The following is a 20861-nucleotide window of genomic DNA, read 5'->3' on the forward strand; positions in this document are numbered from 1 at the left end:
GCAGTTTGCTCCACTATCTGATGATCTCCTTCTGCTCCAAATAAGAAGTTCTGAAATCAGCTAGGTGGAATAGTGATCGGTTTCAGGATTTAAGCTTGCAAAGTAGTGGACAAGTTTTCTCTTTTATTCTTGTACTCATAATGGAAAATGTTAAACAAATGCAGAAACCATAATCTTTACTAACAAGTTTGATATAAAACTTTATTCCACAGAAATGATGACTGATTAACTTGTTTTATTTTATATATAGTTGGACAGAAAATGGAGGAAGTTGAAGAGTCTTTGTCCAGCCCTTCTGAAGAAGTGTCTGTTGAAGAGTCCCCACCCACCGCACACGATCTAATGCTGCACATCAGAGAAGCTTGTAATTAATGGCACTTAATTGTCTTTTGTTCTCCAATTAAAATTAGTCTGTATTAAATTTTGTTCTGCATTTCAAATCAAACAATAGGAGATTTGACACTAAGTAAATATAGTAATGTTATTTATTTTAATAGCATTTTGAAAATAAAACTTTTGCACATGCTTTATATTCTGTCAACATGTGACGTGTCTATATCACACACACACACATATATATATATACACACACAAAATCTAGAATTTGCACAGATTGATTGTCTTCATTAGATACCTTGTAAAATCACGGTGCGTATGCGCAAAAATTTCATGGAATTGGTTTTAGAAAAAGCACAATATTTCATAGACTTGTCAAAAGATTGAGCAGTAGTTTAGCTATAAATAAAATCTGCTGTTGTACCAAAGACAGGCATTAAGCTAAAATATCAGGCTTTGTAGCATTAAAGTGAAAGAGCAAACTACAAAAAATACTTGGTTTCTGTGAATCATCATATCTATAAAGCTGTAACAGAGCAATGTACTCCCAATCAAGGAGTTTAAAGCCACAGGCATGTATACTGTGCAGTCTTAGATTTTTTTTTAAATTTACAGTACACACAAAAATGTGGTTTTGCCAGTTGATGAGCCAAATGGGACTTCAACTTGTAGCTGCAAGGTGTTTGGCATGTTGACAATTTACAAAAGTAAAGTTTTTAAAAGGTGGATAAATGTAGTAATTGAGGATGAGGTTTATACAAGCTTACAAAATCTGCACTTTACTAGCAATTTTTTGTTCCACTATTTTAACTACAAGTATGGCATTAACAAAACTTATTGCATACAAAGCATACTAGTGTTTTAATTATTAAAACTTTCATATCTCACTTGCTTTCAGTATACAGTACACATGCACCACAAACTGAATCTTCATTGCAAAAGAAAAACATTACTGTTTAGTCATGTCTAGAACAAACTACATTTCAAAGAACCGTAGATTGCCACACCAATTTACATTACGGCTTTTCTGTTGGATAATATGGAATGCACAAACAATTAAAAATACCAAAGTTACTGCTCTGTTGCAATGAACTCTTCTCCACTAATTACATACATTACTAACGCTGCAATAAAACCATATCAAAGATAAACAAATTATCCCCATCTCCTCCAGGGAGTTTCAATGAAATATCTACTAGATATTGGTTTTGCAGAAATGAAGCAATATTGAAAGTTACACATTGCCATAATTTATTAAATGTAATGCAATCCCTATATGTACATCAACACAAAAATGCTCCAGAGCCACAAAGGTTCTCTTCAGTATCATTCTGGCGCTGCTTTCATCTAAAGACTTGTGGCTCTAAAAGAAAAAAAGTACTTTGTATGTACACCCTACAAGCTTCACTGTACATCCTATAAAAAGTTATCAGTTTATAATAAATTCCCATTTAATTGGGCTCCAAAGCAGCTCCTACTTGTGTTATTACCACGAGCTTCATCATTTGTATTGATTTTTGTCCATTGAACTGCTGGAATTTGCTTATGACTTAAAATAGTTTAGCCTTCACCAAAGGTGTCTTCCTGCATAACTTGGAGGAGCAGATGGGATCTGAAAAATAAGTGAAAAATTATGGGTACTAGTCTGAAGTTAATTTTGGTAAGTGATCCCAATTTGTTTAAAAAATGGTGGTAATTCTTGTATCTAAATTATAGTTACAATCTGCAATAGATGGTTGGAAATCTCAGTTTAGCATTAAAAGTATAATTTTTGCACTCATTTTTATTAATAGAATGTAGTTTAATTGGCAGTTGAGTGAATAGCATCATACAGTTGCATAAATGCGGTTAAAGATAATATCTGCAAACAAATATTGAAACACACTGGGCCAGATTTTGCTGTCAAAATAACAGTGAGGCTAATGGCACTTGCCGTTATTTATGCATAAATGATGCAGCAACTTCAGGTGAGGAATAGATGCACGGATAAATGCAAATATCCAAAAGTTGCGCTGCTCAGCTTTTAGATTCGCAAAAATGGTATGTCGCTGTCTGTCTCACCATTGACCTGCATTAAATGTCATGAAGTTGCTGTATTTGCACGGTAGGTATGAACTACACCCACCACAGATATTTAGGGCTAGTAATCACAAGTGCAAGAACATTTTTAGCGATGTGATTATTGTTAATTACTGCAGTCAACCTCTCTGGCACTGAAAATTAACTATTACAAGTGTGGAGTCTCATTCCTTCAGATTTTGAATTTTTCAGGGAGATTTTACAAATGTCAAATTTTAATTTTTTTTTCTTACTTTTCCTTTGTCTCCTTTTCTCTCTCTCTTAATCCAATATTTATTTCCCTCTCTTTATTTCTCTTTCTGTACCTGATTTGATATTGAATTCACCCCTTTAATTCGCCCTTTCTCAATCCTTCCACTGTTTATTTCCCAATCCTTAAATCTTATTGGTTAAGGAGATATCCTGTTCACTCAGGTCCCAGACGGCCTGTTTCCCTCGCTGCACTGTTATCAGCTCGCACTTTCAGCAACTTTGTGGGCGAAAGTTTTTTTGAGCTAAAAAGGTGCAGGAGCAAGTCTAACTAGCCGTTAGATGCCCTGCTACAAAAAAATCTGACCCAATGAGGCAGAAATTCCGATCCCTACGGGTGAGTACATGCTGTGTACTCACTCATAGGGACATCGGAAATGCCGGTTTCAGGCATGCACTGCGCATGCGCTGGAAACCAGCATTTCTGATCTGTCAAGAAAGCTCTTGACAGATCGGACGCCTGCCCTGGAGCAGGGCCTCTGCGGGTGGAGAGTTCCATTTTTTGGAGACCCTCCGCCCGCAGAAAACACTTACAATTCTTGTGCCTGTAAAAGCAGGTTAAGAGTTGAAGAAAGTAAAAAAATATATTTTTTCCACTGATTTATCATTTTAAAATACTTTAAAGAAAGGTAAGTTTATTTTTAGCCCCGTTAAAAACTTTAATTATTTTTTTCAAAAATTTAAATTTTTGCTTAAAATAGTTAATTTATGGTCATTTTAAAAATGTGATGTTTTTTAAAAAATGTATTTGAAGTTTTACTTATGTTATGGGGGTGATCTCTATTCATAGATTTGACATGTCTTCCTGTCAAATCTATGAATGGAGATTCCCTGCTCTGATTGGCTCCCCATGGCCCACGTGATCCCAGGGACGCTGTGAACTGCCTCCGCCCCTGGGATACACGTGCACTGCACACCAGCAGTTTGAAGAGGCACAGCAACAGAACTCTGCGCCTCCCGGGAGCCATCCGGTCTAGGCGGAGATTTTTCCGAACGGAATTTCTGGGCCAATATATTGGTTATGTATATGTCAAAGGGAAGACATCCACGCCTCTGAAAAGCACTCTTTATGATTACTCTAATGAAAAGTAACTATAAACCATTTGTACAGAATACAAACAGCTCACAAGAGCTTGCATTTCACAATCCAAAAAAATGCCATTTTAAAGTTTCCAAATTGCCCAATAAATGAATTTACTCATTTTAGTAAGTTTAGTCCTCATGAAAAAGAAAAAAATTCTTAATGGCAGAGAAGTTCAATTCAATTATGAGTAAATCACCCATGGTCTTTAGAAGCCAAGCATTTTCTCCAGATTAAAAAAAAAGTTTAAAAAAAATTGAGTAGTCAACTTTATCTATACAAAAAATATTAGATGTGGGGGAGGAAGCTGAGCTCAGGTAGAGGAGGACAACGGGATTTCACAGTCTCTGACTCAGCTCGAGTTGGCAGCTGGGGAAGATGGTGCATTTAAAGCCAGAGACTCTTTATAGATACTAACTTGAGCGCCTATAAAATAGTAGCTTATTTTAACTCCCTCTCTGATGGTGAAGGCTCAAATGATCCATCCACTGAAGGACATCAGGATTTTAAAGAGCAACAACATCTGCAAAATTCGATGAGATTATAACTTCCATTAAAAAGTTGTATAATTATATTGCACATTATATAAAGATATAGTCTAACCTATTTCAAAGTATCAGTTTCTCTTTTAAAAGAATTTGCTTTTACCCAATAATTGTCCAAATATTGGAATTATGAAAATACTTTTGTAGCAATCTACTTAACTTCAAAAGATGAATACTGTCGATATCCTTTTGTATCAACTTATAAACTAGTATAATTTCTCCACTTTTCCCTCCACAACATTTAGAACTTTAAGCTAAATCACAAGTTTTCCAACAGAAGTCAAAATACTGTAGGAGAGAGTGTAAAATTCAAAGGTTCAACAAATTGATTTGTTTTAAAACTTACATTTCCACCATTAAGTACAACTGCCATTTCAGTGGGTTGGTAAACATTGCTCCGAAGTTGAATGTTGGGTCTATGTCCCAGACTCCCATTGCGAAATCCAGATTTATAGGCTATGTGGTTGAATGGAAAAAGATAGGAGAGATAAAATTTTGCACAGTACTATAAAACCAGCACAATAATAATACAACCAAATTTCAAACTTGAATATTTCCGTGTTTTGTCTTATACATTTAAGTAGAAAAAATACAACATAGAAAAAGCTTTCTAGCCAAAGCGTCACTGAATCAATAGGAACCAACTATGTTGGCTTATATTAATTAATATTTTAATAAGACCAAAAACATTTTCTGGTTAATAAGCCTATAGAGTCCATGCTAGCGACTACTTTCAATAGTACCCAGACCCCTTAATTTCTTGCAGTAATAATGGACTGAGTCAAGTCCTGTTATCTATATGTGTTACACAGCAAACCATGCATTTCCTTTTGGTTAGGGAAGAAGGGGTGGAGGAAAGAATAGGAGGCAAATACTGCAAGAACAAACCTGAGCTCAACAGTGTTTATCAATGAATCAAACTTTGGCACAAGTACCAAAGTTTGTGCTTACCTGCCCCAGATTCATCCAAAGAGAAAGCCTTATTTTCCATGTATGTACGTGGAAGTTGCAATTCTTCTTCAAAGTTAGTCTCACGTATTCTTGGCTGAACTGCATCAAAGTAATCTGGTGTGTTTTGTTTCGATGGGATAATTGAACAATGGACTTCTGGGATAGCATGAAAAATAAGAAACACCCATCCATTAGAAACGAGTGCAATGGAGAGAGCAGGGTCATCCCACAAAGGTCGTTTTTTCAGTTCTCCGTTGCCATAAAGGTACATGGCAATCCATGCAACCCAAATCAAGATGGAAAAGAACATGGTTAAAATAATGCCAGCTCCATTCTTCTTCCATTTCTTGAACTTTCCACACAAGGTCAAGAAGGAAAGCAAAAAGGTAACAGCCATCAGGAACATAACATAAATCGATGCCATGACAAAGTCCATCTGCTCATATTTGCAAGCAGATTTTTGATCTCTGACAATAGTTAGGATCAACCATTCCACTGCAATTATAACTTGAACTAGCATGAGACAGACTGCAATGCCAGCCAACAGCCATCCAGATGGGCCTTTGCCATGCTGAACCAGCTGACGTAGTCTCCATGCCTGCGCCAGCAAGCATGAAAAGCAAAGCGCAAACAGAACTCCCCATAAGAATCTTCTTGTGGGACATGTTCTTTCATCTTCTGGTATAATAAATGCAAATGACAGTCCAAATAACCCGAGCGTGCCAAACAAGAACAGGAACTGGATTCCCAAAGGACTCTTCTTTTCTTTGTCTTTAATAAACGGTAACTTCACCAGAAGAATCAGCATCAATAAGAATGCAGTTAGCACTCCTGCGCCTGCTACCGCCTCCACAACTATTCCCCAGATTACATCCAGACTGCACAGGTTCAGGTAGTGAGGAAGGAGGTTTAATCCGCAGCCTCTGTCTGGAATAGGATTGCTCGAGTTCTGAGATGATCCATAATTAATCACCGAGAGAAGAATGAATGAAGCAGCCGAAAGTGTTTTCATATTGCCTAAGTAAATTCTGGAAAAGAAATAAGGGAAAAGGCACACAATCAATTCTAGGCATAGCTACATTGCACAGTATTTTCTTTATGATCTAGTGAAAGCTGCAAATGTAAGGCTTTGCTGATTTGCATTATTTGTGAAGAGGCTAACATTTGAATTGGACAACACTGCTATTCCTTAGTTGTTGAAACAGATTCAAACAAAGGCATTCTAAACAATACTCACTGGAACTATTCTCAACTCCATTTATTTTATGGGAATGCAATTCGTTGTACTGAAAGCTGCACATTGCACAGCAGGGAGATTAATACCTTTAATTTTATAGTGTAATATTGTAGAACAGCGAGGAGTCAATTTTAGAGGGCTGAAACAGATAGGAGCAAGAGTAGACATTTTAAAATTAATTAGAGGTAGGAACCTCTAGTTGATCAACGTTCAAAAAGCATGGAACCTGGCCACAAGATCAGGCTCATTTATACACAGTATGTTGCACACACAAGAAAGTAAATTTCCTATCAATGAAATTGTTGCTTCCAATTGATCAAAATGAGGTGGACTTAAAAGGTAGATCTTCCTCTCATGCTTCGGTGTAAAAGATCAGCTTCGCAGAACACAGAGAGGAAAGTTGTGCGCACCTATAATAGAGCTCACCTGATTTTTTTGTTCATTTAATGGGCAGAAACTCAGGCAGCCTCCGTTACAGGTGTGAGATCAAATTTCCTCTCAAGCGATCCTTTAAGATCAAAGAGAAGGAAAATCTGCCCAGTGCCCTACAGAACCAAGTCTTGTATCTGCGAATTCACATTTCAACTGGAAAGGTACTTTCTGCAATTGCTAACATTTCAAATACACACCAAAATAAATTAATCAAAACCAGCAATGAAGTGCAATGTTTTCTCTATTGCAGAGGAAGCAGTTTGCCTTTTTATCACTTTAATTCTGTATAAATTAGCAAGTTGATCAGAAGTGGAAAAGGCTGCAATTTAAACAAATAAAGCTATTTGCAAATTATTGCAATTACATTGGAGATACTTAAAGAATAATCAAGCATTAAACAATAAATAAGGTAGCTATTTAGTTCCAAACTCTTTCAGATTTGCAATTGTTTACTGCACAAAATGGTTTTCATAAATTTGCTTGAATTTTCATTTCTAAAATATTTGCACTGCAAGTTTCTTAAAAATCTCAGGATTTCAAAATCTGATGCAATACAAATACAGGACATGGTGTGTTACTGAACCGCACAGATCAGGAAGAGGCTTGCAATCACCTGTATTATTATGGCCGAACAAGAGCCTTCAGCAGAACAGAGAGGAGGAAAGAAAGAAAAATAATACCGGATGAGGGGGAATAACTTACACAAAAGCTGCTCTGTCAGTCAGGCTTGTGACTAGTGCCATCATTGGAATGACTACGTGCATCAGATTGAAGGCTTGTATTCCACAGTACAGGGATTTTAGAGCTATATAAATATAAGCAATGATGTGCGTCTGATCTGAAGCACTGGTGGTTATATAAAATAATTTTTAATAGGAAGTGAGGTTCAAGAGGTTTAATACTTGAAGATTAACTTTTGTCGTGGCTGTAGAGCCACAGTTTAAATGATGAGTACAATTTGTTTTTGAGAATACAATGAGTCCAAAAGCCACTTCAGCAATATAAGAAGGCACTGAAACTGGAAGCCTATAATTAACTTATGTATACTGGTTTCCAAGGTTAGTAACACAAACAAGCATCTCATGGAATCTACAACATATTTATTTTAAAAAGTTTTCTCTAAATGTTCATAATAGAAGTAGGATGATGCAAAAGCTGAGTCCTTTGTTAAAAAGACGAGGTCTGTGATCTGTATACTTGATCTACAGGTAACTATCAAGTATCATTGGGTAGTTACATAATCATTTTCAGTACATACTATTAGTATCGATCCAAAAATAACAGTGTATTGTAATTGAGAACTAATGAAACCCAATCTATAGCCCATTTGGCTGTGTGTGGTTTTATTTTCCCCAACACCAGAACCCAATATTTCAGTTGTACTGTGTATGCCATAATTCTATTCAGTCCAATGGTCCATGGTTTGTTTGCATGTTCTATTTTCAAGAATGTGCATTTAGGCCTGCTCTGAATATTTGCAGCCTTCAAAAACAGCACAATTTTTTTTAAAAAGAGGTCTAATGTAGAGCTTATTAAAGGCTATGCTGAAAGCCTCTAAAGAGGAACTCATCGCATTCTGTAGCTGTGAAAGCACAGTCAAAGGGAAGTTTTTAAAACTCCAGCTCATCATGGCATTAGTGAGGAGAATTAAGTCAACAGGCTCCAAGTAACAGGACAGCAGTTAACAGCACACAGCACTACAGCATGACAAAAATCACTAAAAGCAAGTGGACAGGTACAAAAAATAATTACAAAGCCTGATGGAAATTTGGCCTTTATCTCAAGGGGCCTGGAATACAAAAGGAGCAGAAGTTATGCTACAGTTATGTAAAGCTCTGGTTAGACTCCATGTAGAGTACTGCGTTCAGTTCTGGGCACCACACCTCAGGAGGCCTTTCTCTCTGGAAAAGAGAAGGCTGGGGGTGACCTATAGAGGTCTTTAAAATTATGAAGGGGTTTGATAGGGTAGACATAGAGAAGAGGTTTCAACTTGTGGGGGAGACCAAAACTAAGAGCCATAAATATAAGATAGTCACTAATAAATCCAATAAAGGATTCAGGAGAAACTTTACCAGGGCATGGTTAAAATGTGGAATTCGCGACCCTATGTAGTTGAGGCGAATAGCATAGATGCATTTAAGGTAAAGCTAGATAAGTACATGAGGAAGAGAGGAATAGAAGGTTATGCTGATTGAGTTAGATGAAGTAGGGTGGGAGGAGGCACGTGTGGAGCATAAACACTGGCAAAGCCCAGCTGGCTGAATGGCCTGTTTCTGTGCTGTAAATTCTGTGTAATATTGACCTTGGAGTGGGTGCAACGCAGAGTCACCAAAATGATACCTGGGCTAAAAGGGTTAAATTATGAGGATAGGTTGCATCGACTAGGCTTGTATTCCCTTGAGTAAAGAAGATTAAGGGCTGGTCTAATTGAGGTGTTTAAGATGATTAAAGGAGTTGATAGGGTAGATAACTAGAAACTATTTCCTGTGGTGAGAGAAGACAAGGGACATCTTCTCTACATCTACCCTATCAAATCCCTTCATAATTTTAAATAACCTTAAAATTAGAGCTGTTCAGGGCAATGTCAGGAAGCACTTCTTCACACAAAGGATAGTGGAAATCTGGAACTCTCTCCCTAAAAAGCTTTTGCGGTTGGGTCAATTAAAAATTTCAAATTTCAAATAGGGTATTAAGGGTTATGGAACCAAGGTGGGTAGATGGAGTTAAGATACAGATCAACCATGATCTCATTGAATGATGGAACAGACTTGGGGGCTGAATGGTCTACTCCTGTTCCTATTGGGGGAGGGGGTGGCAGTATATTGGAGGAGGAAAAGGAGAAGGAGGTCCAGGAGAACAGAGTACATATCAATAGAATCAGCTAACTTGCCAAGACTGAGAAGCAATACCTGAAATACTCAAGCTCACTGGAGAAGCTGCGCCATCTGATCCATAAACACAGGGGCAATCAACCATCCACACTGTATTACCAGTGGCAGTGAAAGTCACCATTGCCCTGAACTATTGAGACACGAGACATCTCAAGTTAACTGCATTAATAAAATAGGAACAGGAGTAGGCCATTCAGCCCCTCGAGCCTATTCCAACATTCAATTAGATCCTGGCTGATCTGTACCTCAACTCCATTTACCATTGTGGTGTACCATTCTACTGGATGTTACTGAATCCTATATTCCTACACACATCTCAAAGAGAGCCAGAAACAGCAACAGCATGTTGAAAAAAAAATTGCTGTCTTCCCCAACTTATGAGACATCACTGACTATATAAATATAGCCACTCAGGTACTCACTGACGTATAGCATACCCAAATAGGGAAGACGAACATTCAAACCACATATAAATGATATGCAAACACTAAGAAATTATGCATAATTCCAGGTGAAAAAGATACATGGAGTATGCATAATACTTTTAAATCAGAGAATCAAACGTAACAAAGCTTTTTGAAAGAAATGGAAGGATGGATATCTGGCTCCATGAGCTATGTATTAGGATAACCACGGCTGATTTCTTTGCACAACTCCCATTACCTAGTAGAGAACAGATGCTACTAGGCATTGAGCAGATATCTGTTAGGTACACGTCCAAGTTCCCCACCATACTTATTTGGACATATATCGCCGTTCCTGCATCGTTGCTGGGTCAAAATCCTGGAACTCTACCTACCAGCACTGTGGGAGTACCCTCAACACATGGACTGCAATGGTTCAAGGCAGTGGCTCACCACCAGCTACTCAAGGGCAACTAGGGATGGGCAATAAATGATGCACAACAGCCTCATTACCCTGTTCTTCCACTCTGCTCTGCAACTGAATGGAACTTTTTATTTACTATCCCCATTTAATTAATGCCGTGTACACATATTTGTTTTGCTTTTGGACAACAGATGCTTTATTTTCAGAACAATGAAGGAACAGTAGACTGAATTATATTGAAGTTATATCATGCAGCACTAGCAGTGTACACAGTTAACAGGCTTTGATTCTGCATTTACAGCTAAATTATCGTGAACATCTGTGATGGGTTTGAACGTGCCCCAAGCTCTTCTCCAAATTTAGAAGTATTGATTGATAACCAACTGCAGAGCAGCAGGCAATACAGAAAGTCCTGTATGGGGCTGCATCATGCCAGAGGTTCCTAGTGCCATACTCGTTGTGGGTTCAGTACTTTGAGCCAGCACCTATTGCCATTTGTGCAGGGCTACTTAATGGCATAGAACTGTCATGAGTGTACTTATGCTACATGCATGCCACTGTCTGAGGGCTCCTCAATTCCACACTGATCTGCATGACCATAGCATAGCTGGCATCTAGGAGGCTTCAGAATCCCCAAGCATGCATATAGCTTCTGTCCCTCTGCACACCTGCCTGTATCCTTTCTCCAATGGTAATAAAGCAGGGTACAAATGCATCTTGGGAGTTTTGCCTCAACATACATAGTAGTGGCTGGCACATTCGTAAGATATTCATGGAGAGATGCTTCTCCTGTGCCTGCGACCTATTGCAGCTGCTACTGGTGTTGCTATGTATTTCTGCCAGGTCCTCAGAATCATGGAGATAGTGTTCATATTACCATGCTTCATCCTTTGTGACCTGGGAGAGGGGTGGCTTTGACCACCCCACACCCTTATCCTTCTCCCCCACCCCATCCAAAAATATGACACAGCACCTTTCATATCCTCAGGTCATCCCAAAGCACATTACAGCTAGTTAGTTATTTTTTGCAGTAATGCAGGCAATTGGAACAGCCAACTTACACACAAGGTCCCTCAAGCAGCATGAAAATAAATGACCAGATAATCTCTTCGTTGAGGGAGATAGATTGGCAAAGATACTGAGAGCACTCATTGCTCTTCAAAATGTGCCATTGGATCTCATATCTGCTCCTTCAGTACTGCACTGGATATCAACAACAACTTGCATTTATATAGCACCTTTAATGTAGTAAAAAGGTCCCAAAGAGTAATCAGAAAAGGACATTGACACGGAGACATTAGGACAGGTGTCCAAATGCTTGGTCAAAGAGGTGCGTTTTAAGCAGTGTCTTAAAGGAGGAGAGGAGAGCTGGAGAGGTGAACACGTTTGAGGAGAGAATTCCGGGGCTAAGGGGCTAGACGTCTGAAGGCACGGCCACCAATGGCGAAACAAAGGAAGTGGAGGATGCACAAAAGACCAGAGTTGGAAGAACACAGAGTTCTTGGTGGGCTGTAGGAGGCTACAGAGATAGGGAGGGGCAAAGTCATGGAGCGATTTGAAAAAAAGGATGAGAATTTTATAATCACGACATTGGTGGACCAAGAGCCAAAGTAGGGCAGTGAGCACAGGGGTGACGGGCGAACAGGACGTGGTGAGAGTTAGGGTATGGGCAGCAGAGTTTTGGATGAGCTATTGGAATAGTTGGATCTGGAGGTAACAAAAGCATGGACGAGGGTTTCAGCCGGTGATGGGTTGAGGCAGGGGCGGAGACAGGCGGAAATTGTGGAGGTGGAAGTAGATATTGTGATATCAGCCAGGATTAGCTGCTCATACCTTTGGAGTGGGACTGGAACCCATTACCTTCTGACTCAGAGAAGAGAGAGTGCTACCACCAAGCCAAGGCTGGCACTATTCACATTGAAAAGAAAAAAGACTTGCATTTATATAGCACCTTTCATGTCCTCAGGAACTCCCAAAGCGCTTTACAGCCAAATGAATTACTTTTTGAAGTGGAATCACTGTTGTAATGTAGGAAACGCGGCAGCCAATTTGCACTCGGCAAGCTCCCACAAACAGCAATGTGATAATGACCAGGTCATCTGTTTTTTTTTTAGTGATGTTGATTGAGAGATAAATATTGGCCAGGACACTGGGGATAACTCCCCTGCTCTTCTTCGAAATAGTTGTGGGATCTTTTACATCCACCTGAGAGAGCAGACAGGGTCTCGGTTTAATGTCTCATCCCAAAGACAGCACCTCCTCAGTACTGCACTGGAGTGTCAGCCTAGACTTTTGCGCTCAAGTGCCTGGAGTGGGACTTGAACCCACAACCTGATGGGTGAGAGTGCTGCCCACTGAGCCAGGGCTGATACTGACTACATTTGTTGCATTTACTGTGCTTACCAGCACTTGCAGACCTTATCACTAATGTAGGCTTTTCAGTCCTGTCACTGAGATATTTTTATCAGGACTATGCACTTCACAGCTGGATTCTTAAGAGTTTTCAATTTATGGGGGTCAAATGGCTCATTAGCTGCTCAAAGACATGTTAAAAGATCGTTAGTACTGGTGCATCCTGATGGGGAGGGGGTGAAAAAATTAATAACCAAACAAATAACTTTCCTCTCAGTTGATCCTTGGGATGTGATGGGGGCATTTTGCTGCGGCAGTTGTTACTAAAAATGAAAACAATAAATCCATCTTTCTCAGTTTGTTCCACCTCACACAGAAATGTCAGCTTTCATGTCTTAACATCAACTACAGAAGAGCACCTTATCACTGTGACAATTCCCGTTCTTACACAAGTCTTCCTTATAAAAAGAATGCGATTGTCAATTTGCATCGGTTGGTGAAGAGTGTGGCCTCTGGGTCCTCGCTATTTTGGACTAGGCTGAAGCTGTCCCAACATAGAGCAAAGTTAGTTTAAAATGCAGTTATGATGATCTGGAATGCACTACCTGAAAGGGTGGTGGAAGATAATCCAATCGTTACTTTTGAAAGGGAATAGGGTGTATACTCGAAAAGGAAAAATTTGAAGGCCAAGGGGGAAAGAGCAGGGGAATGAGGCTAATTAGATCGCTCTTTCAAAGAGCCGGCACAGGCACAATGGGCCGAATGGCCTCCTTCTGTGCTGTATGATTCTACGAAAACCCAGAGTCAAAGGGTTAAAAAATGACTACATGAGACGATCATAATATATTCCATTATAAGCTGCAGTTTTTAACGCCATTTTTCTGCATTATAGTATCGGAAATGCGAGATTTAAACGATTAAAATGTATCTAAAAAGGTGGTATTAATATCCTGAACGAATGGTCGTAAATGTTTTTTAAAACAAGGAAATCCATAACAAATACATTGAGCGAGCGCCCGTCATTCTGATATTTCCCTGAGAAAAACATATTTCAATCCGAAATTGACCCGAGAAATCATTGCCAGCTCGATAGCCACGCAATGTCATTCCGCTATGAACTGCCCCGGTGTAAAATTAGCAGCGACAGCTGAAAGCCCGATCAAAATATCTCAACAATGAGGCATCTCATTCCCCGGGCATAATGAAAGATGCTAAATGTGCACCTACTGTGGGACAGACAACCGGCGCACAGATTTCAGAGCGCAATCTCGTCCAGTTCAAGCCTGATGGAGCCATCAGCGCCCGATGTGTGCCGCTGGCAGAGCAACTGAATCCACATCCGTGCTCCAGTGATGTGTGACTGACCCTAATGAAAGGCCCGTGTCGCTGCTACATGTGTGAGCGCACAGCGGGCAAAACAGTGAACCTGATCCAGACACACACACGTTGGGTTTTGCTTGATGGCAAACAGTACCTGTACATTACACGATTCCTTCCTCTAACATCGAATCATTTCGTGTGTTGATGGAATTGTGTTTCCCACCCACCCCACAAGATCGAACTATTTTCGATTTGACTTAATATCGCCCCTCGCTCGTCAGCACCAAAGGGGCCGCTGTGAAAATGTCAACACGGCGAGAATGCCGCGCATTGAAAATTGCAAACAGGTGAAATTGTGTTAAAACACAAGAACCTACGAAAATAGTCATTATAAACATCGACTCCAATACCTTTTAACATGCTATCTGCACGGTCGATAAACAAAAAAATAAGTAGCTGGGATCCCGGTGAAAATGACAACGTTGCTGCTGTAATTTCTCCGATTAATTCAACATTTTGCATTTCACAGCTCTGCACAAAAAAAACCATTTAAAATCTTCCATTTCTACAGCGGGCGCCTGCAAGTTTCTCAGTCAGTGCGCGCACATCGGTTCTTTCATACAACAAAAAAACCTCGCACAGTATTGGGTTAATAGTTACTTCCAAAAAACAGTTTTAAATACAACAAAAAACCAACAAAAGAACAATCCAATTTGCCCGCAAAACCCCCCACCCAAAGAACGCACCTCAAGCAATCCAGATTTCACGGGGACTCCGATGTTAAAAAGTGCGGTGCAGAGATTGAAACAAGTCGCTCGCTCGCTGCGCACGGTGGTGCGGGCTGATCCTCCGGTGGTGACCTGGTACAAGCCCCGCCGCTCGGGTGCGGGAGAAGCTGGGCTGGGCGGTGCTGGTGCGGAGCCCCTCCAGTCGGCGAATGCAGCCAGCGCTCGCTGCTCCCTCTTGCAATTACACCCCTGACGTCAACCACACTGCCATGTGAAACTGACAAATCGCACGTCCTGCACCAGGACCGTCCAACTGGCGCAAGAGACCAACTTTAATGTTGGTGGGGGGAGAAATGGCTGCCGAACAACATTAACCAGCAATTCCCAAACTCGTTTGCAGAATTTCCAAGTGTCTCTGTGTGTGTGTGTGTAACAGTTTCAGCTGCTGCGCGACACTGTAGCGTGTCCTGTTACAATGTGACGGGCTGAGGCAGGCTGGCCCATTCTCCCTCTCATTCCCAAAACTTTCCCACTTTTTTTTTTGCAAGCGTTGCGCACCATTTGTGTTTATCTATTTCCAAACTATTCCAAACAGTCGCGGCCTCCGAAATCTCTGATCATCCCTCCCTCGGGTCACCACCAACCGGACGAAACCACCACCAACAAATTGTTTTAATTGTAGCACTTTTTTTTAAACGGCCCGTTTCAGTCCTGTGGCGACACCTCCTAAATAATATATTTTAAAAATCCTCACCCGAAAACTAAAATGATAGGTTCACACCGCCGTCCGGTGCTCTGTGAGAAACCAAACGTGAACAAAGAACTGCCAGAATGGAGCCTGTATATTTACACAACGCATTCAGAAATGACCGAGAAGGGTCCGTGCGTTTATGTTCCATCTCAAAAGAAATGCTATCACCGTCCTTAAGCAGCCGCAGATCTTGCGTTCATTATCAGGAAAGCAATTATATCTGTCTTGTGAACAAAACGACACTATTATTAATGATTAAATCTCACAATCAATCTTTCACGGTAACGGACGGCTCACATTCCAATTTGTAAACAAAACTGCGCAAGTTGGAAAAATAAATGTTGTTGCTTATAATATATTTTAATACAACTCGGAGTCCGTGAGGATCGAATGCCTTTTATTATTATTTTATATAAAATCTGCACTGCAGCAAGCCTAGTTAAACAATGCTGCCCCCTGTTGTTCCTTCTTCAAAACTGCCATTAAAAACAAGGTTCTTTTGTTTAAGATGCTAATATATTGTTTAAGCAAGCCATTTTTTATTATAATTTCTCACTTTTTTGGGGATCGTTCATCCTCCTTATAAAATGTTAATTTGAATTTCGTGTTTGTACCTATCTATTTTGTGGTAATTGGTTTGCCTCCTCCAGAATGGGCCGTAATAGTCGGGGATTTCAACTACCCTATCATTAACTGGGATAGAATCAGTGTAAAAGGTATCGAGGGCGCAGAATTCTTAAAATGCATTCAGGAGAACTTTTTTTTTAGCCAGAACGTAGCAAGCCCAACAAGAGAGGGGGCGGTTCTGGACTTAGTTTTAGGGAATGAAGCTGGGCGGGTGGAAGGGTTATCAGTGGGAGAGCATATTGGTGGTAGTGATCAATTCAGTTAGATTTAGGGTAGTTATGGAAAAGGACAAAAATAGACCAGGAGTAAAAGTTCTCGATTGGGGAAAGGCCAATTTTACTAAGCTGAGATGTGATTTAGCAAAAGTGGACTGGAAACAGCTACTTCAAGGTAAGTCAGTGTCAGAGCAGTGGGAGACATTCAAGGAGGAGATAGTGAGGGCTCAGAGCAAATATGTTCCCACAAAGAAAAAGGGTGGGACACCCAAATCTAGAGACCCTGGATGTCAAGGAGTATACAGGGCAGGGTAAGGAAAAAAAGGGAAGCTTATGTCAGATACCAAGTGCTCAATACTGCAGAAAGTCTAGAGGAGTATAGAAAGTGCAGGGGGGAAATTAAAAAGGAAATTAGGAAAGCAAAGAGAGGGCATGAAAAAATATTCGGAAGTAAAATCAAGGAAAACCCAAAGATGTTTTATAAATACATAAAGAGCAAGAGGATAACTAAAGAAAGAGTAGGGCCTATTAGAGACCAAAAAGGAAGCTTGCGTGTGGAGGTGGAAGACGTGGCTATAGTTCTTAATGAATACTTTGCATATGTCTTCACAAAAAAGGGGGACGATGCAGACATTGTAGTTGAGGAGGAGTGTGAAATATTAGATGAGATAAACATAGTGAGAGAGGAAATATTAAGGGGTTTACTTTCTTTGAAAGTAGATAATTCGGCAGGCCAGGATGAAATGTATCCTAGGCTATTAAGAGAAGCAAGGGAGGAAATAGCGGAGGCTCTGACCATCATTTTCCAATCCTCTCTGGCTGCAGGTGTGGTGCCGGAGAACTGCTAATGTTGTACCGTTGTTTAAAAAGGGAGAAAGGGATAGACTGCGTAATTACAGGCCAGTCAGACTAACCTCAGTGGTGGGCAAATTGTTGGAAGTAATTCTGAGGGACAGTATTAATCGTTAGTTAGAAAGGCATGGATTAATCAAGGACAGTCAACATGGATTTGTTAAGGGAAGGTCGTGTCTGACTAACTTGATTGAATTTTTTCAGGAGGTAACAAGGAGCGTCGATGAGGGTAGAGTATTTGATGCAGTCTACATGGATTTTAGCAAGGCTTTTGACAAGGTCCCATACGGCAGACTGGTCAGAAAAGTAAATGTCCATGGAATCTAAGAGAATGTGGCAAGTTGGATCAAAAATTGGCTCAGTGGCAGGAAACAAAGGGTAATGGTCGATGGGTGTTTTTGTGACTGGAAGGCTGTTTCCTCAGTACCAATGCATGATAGAGCACACTTTGTATAATCAGGTCTATGACAACAGACGTTTATCCAATCCATGTCAGCACAGAACACAACACTCCAAAATCAACAGGGAGCGGGTGAGATTCGCATATTCGTGTCAGAGTCCTTTGGCGTGGAAAATGAATGAAATCCTCACAAACCTGTAAAAACAGAGACCAAAACATTTTCAAAAGAAAAATCTTGAAAGGAAAAAGAAGGTAAAGGGGGAAAAAAAACCTCTCTGTCTAATAATATTTTATTACTGAAGTTATAGTTCAGTGCGGGAAATAATTACAGATATTTATTTATATTTAACATTCAACTGGTCGGAGAGGCAATTCTGCAATGGCATTTATATTCTAAAATTAGCTACACAAAGAAAGGAAAGTGCTTTCTCCTCTTCAAAAGATCAAAACTGACAGTTAACAAAAGACAATGGCTAATCCACACGTTGAAACAAGCAGCCAAAGATAGCCCTCAAACACAAGAGGACCATTTAAGATGAAAGCACCACACTCCACATGAGAATGTGATGTAAGGGTTTGGGGCTTCTTTAAACTGGTTTAAAGTTCCAATAAAACCAATTTTATAACAGCGGTTTCGAATCGCTACCCCACCTTCCAGTTCTGACTGCAGGGCTTATAATTATTGATATTAAAACAGACACGTAGTTTGGATGAGAGAAAAAATCAAGTTTTATTAACTAAAAGAAACTATAATCAAAATATCAAACTATCCCACACGAACACAGTAAAATTGTAAAACTATATAACGGGGGTTGCAGATGGCGAAAACGAGGGATACAATGGCTACAATGTTATTTAAACAATCTTAGCAATTCCCTTAAATCACCATCCCCCAAACTCCTTAACTAGGTTGCTTTTCTGAGGAGTCAGAACACCCTGCTCACCTTTGGTCCAGCGAAGTAAGAGAGAGAGAGATAGCTTCAGCATCTATCTTTATACCTGGTGCGGCCACTGCCATTCTGCCTTGCAAGGGCTGTGTGCAAAATTCCCCACCCAAAAGGGTCCAATACACAAGAGAAAGCTGTGATTGGCTACCTCAGAGTGGTTGGACTGGATTAATGTGTCTTCCGGAGCTTCCTGGGCTGAAACAAAAGGGAGATACAACTGCTCTATTGTCCAGTGCTGGGTGATTTAAAACCCATTCAAATCTTGAACGATTCCCATTCAAGGTGCAAAAGTCTCTTCTGCAGTTTAGATGTATCCACTCGATATACAAACAAATGCTAATAGCATTCAATTGCTTTGTAAACAAAGCATTGTCCTTTGTCTTCGGCCATGTGGCGACAGCCATTTTTATCCCTGGAAATTTAAAAGCACATCGCCAGGGATTCTTTAATCAAAAAAATGAATCTTCAGAACTGTAAATTATTGCGAATTCTTACAGTCCGCCCTTGGATACTTCCAGCTTGCTTGTAGTATCCTCTTGAAGAAATGAGCAATAATTTCTGACCCCCCCACAAACAACCATCCTCTGTATTTACCTAATAGCTATCTGCCACTGATCCCCGTCCCGTCTATTCCCCTTTAATTCAAGAAAAAAAAACCATGGTACGGTTGACATCTTACAGATACTTCAGTTTTCAATAAGGGGTCTCATACCCCTACACTCTTGTAAAATTATACAGTGTAAACCAAATTTACAATCACTTTTTTACATCATAAGTTATTACAAAATGTTGCAATCTTAGTTACACAATGTAATCAAAACGATCCCAAGCACGGAGAGGGTCCTACGCCTCTGCTCAACTTGGAGCTGTAACACAAAATACAAAAAATCATTAAACAACATGCTTAAATGAACCCCGATCATCAAGTGCCAATGATGGGTCGCGAAATTCGAGTGGGCATTGCTCCTCCCACTCGGGCAGTAAAAGTACCTTCCACCCCCCTTTGATCATCTTAAACTTTATAACAGGCAGAATGGATTTACCGACCAGCCTGCTCCACCAGCCCTGAACCGTTCCCTTGTCCCTTTGTGGAGGCGGGGTACCCCTCACGTTTAAATACCTTGGCACAGACCGAGACCGGGGAGTATGGGATCTCATGACTCCCAGTCCCTCCCCCTCCCGTCTTCCCTCGACTGGCTGCAGAAAATGATGGGTGCCTGTGTGGCGGCTCTCCCTGGCCCCACACTGATCCGGCCACCCACTCATCCTTCCCAGCCACAGTTATCCTCTTTGCCCGTGGGCCCCCGGGTGAGTTCCTCCCTCCCCCGACCGCACCCACGCGACTCTTGGGTCTCCCCCTCCTCTGTACAATCTTCCCGGGCCATCACCACCCACCCCCGGGGAACGCGTCCCTATCACAAGGCGCCCGCGCTTCCCCATCGTGACTCCTCGACAGCGAGGTCTCCCGCAAGTGAACTTCGGTCAGGATAGTGCTGGGTTGGGGGCCGTGCCCCACCCAGCTGGGGCCATCTCCTCCCCGTAGTAGGAGTAGGCAAGTTCCTCCGGACTCTGTCCGGTTTTTCCCGAAGTCCGCTGCGGGGTCTCCTGGATTCGTCCAGTGGCGAGGTGATCCCCAACATTCCGTATCTTCATTCGATGTCCATCTCGGGCTGGGTGAACATGGCTGCTTCATTTTCCAATCTCCTGCAAAAACTTAAAAGGACATGCAGCCAGGTCTCACTGACCTGCTGCCTTAGGTGGAGACATGGTCGGGTCCCTCGACCTCGGACCAAAATACAAACATTCAGCACACATGTAAACTTAAACTCTTTAAACTTTAACTTAAAACTAGTTAAATCAACAAAACTTAAAATACACCTTAAAGCAAGCTATATACACTCACATAGCTATAATACAAATGCCGCCCGTCTCCGGACGGCCAGTCTAATCTCTGGCACTGTCGCAGATTGCTGCAGCGAAGCTGGACTGCCTCCTGTCTCTGGTCCCTCGCAGCTTATGGCTGTTGAGTGGGGGCCTCTG

At 40.8% G+C, this 20861-nt stretch overlaps 2 protein-coding genes across 7 annotated transcripts in view; one reads left to right on the plus strand and one right to left on the minus strand.

Annotated features, from left to right (window-relative positions):
* iqck (IQ motif containing K) overlaps positions 1-530 on the plus strand; it is a 243894-nt gene extending 243364 nt beyond the window's left edge. For all 6 annotated transcript variants that reach the window (XM_086000838.1, XM_086000839.1, XM_086000843.1 and 3 more), the window contains one exon: positions 251-530. In XM_086000838.1, coding sequence (XP_085856964.1) covers positions 251-372 — 122 coding nt within the window. In that variant the 3' untranslated portion in view covers positions 373-530. The remainder of the gene's footprint in view (positions 1-250) is intronic.
* On the minus strand, positions 176-15666 carry gprc5ba (G protein-coupled receptor, class C, group 5, member Ba). The gene is made up of 4 exons (XM_086000837.1): positions 15048-15666; positions 5242-6269; positions 4637-4746; positions 176-1948 (listed from the first exon to the last, which is right to left on the minus strand). Exons 2-4 carry the CDS (start codon positions 6251-6253, stop codon positions 1904-1906), a joined length of 1167 nt encoding a protein of 388 aa, XP_085856963.1. The 5' UTR covers positions 6254-6269; positions 15048-15666; the 3' UTR covers positions 176-1903.
* Between the last annotated feature and the right edge of the window lie 5195 nt (positions 15667-20861).

This window comes from Somniosus microcephalus, chromosome 11 (assembly GCF_052327205.1).
Source record: "Somniosus microcephalus isolate GS21.2 chromosome 11, FLI_Smic_1.0, whole genome shotgun sequence".
Taxonomy (NCBI): domain Eukaryota; kingdom Metazoa; phylum Chordata; class Chondrichthyes; order Squaliformes; family Somniosidae; genus Somniosus; species Somniosus microcephalus.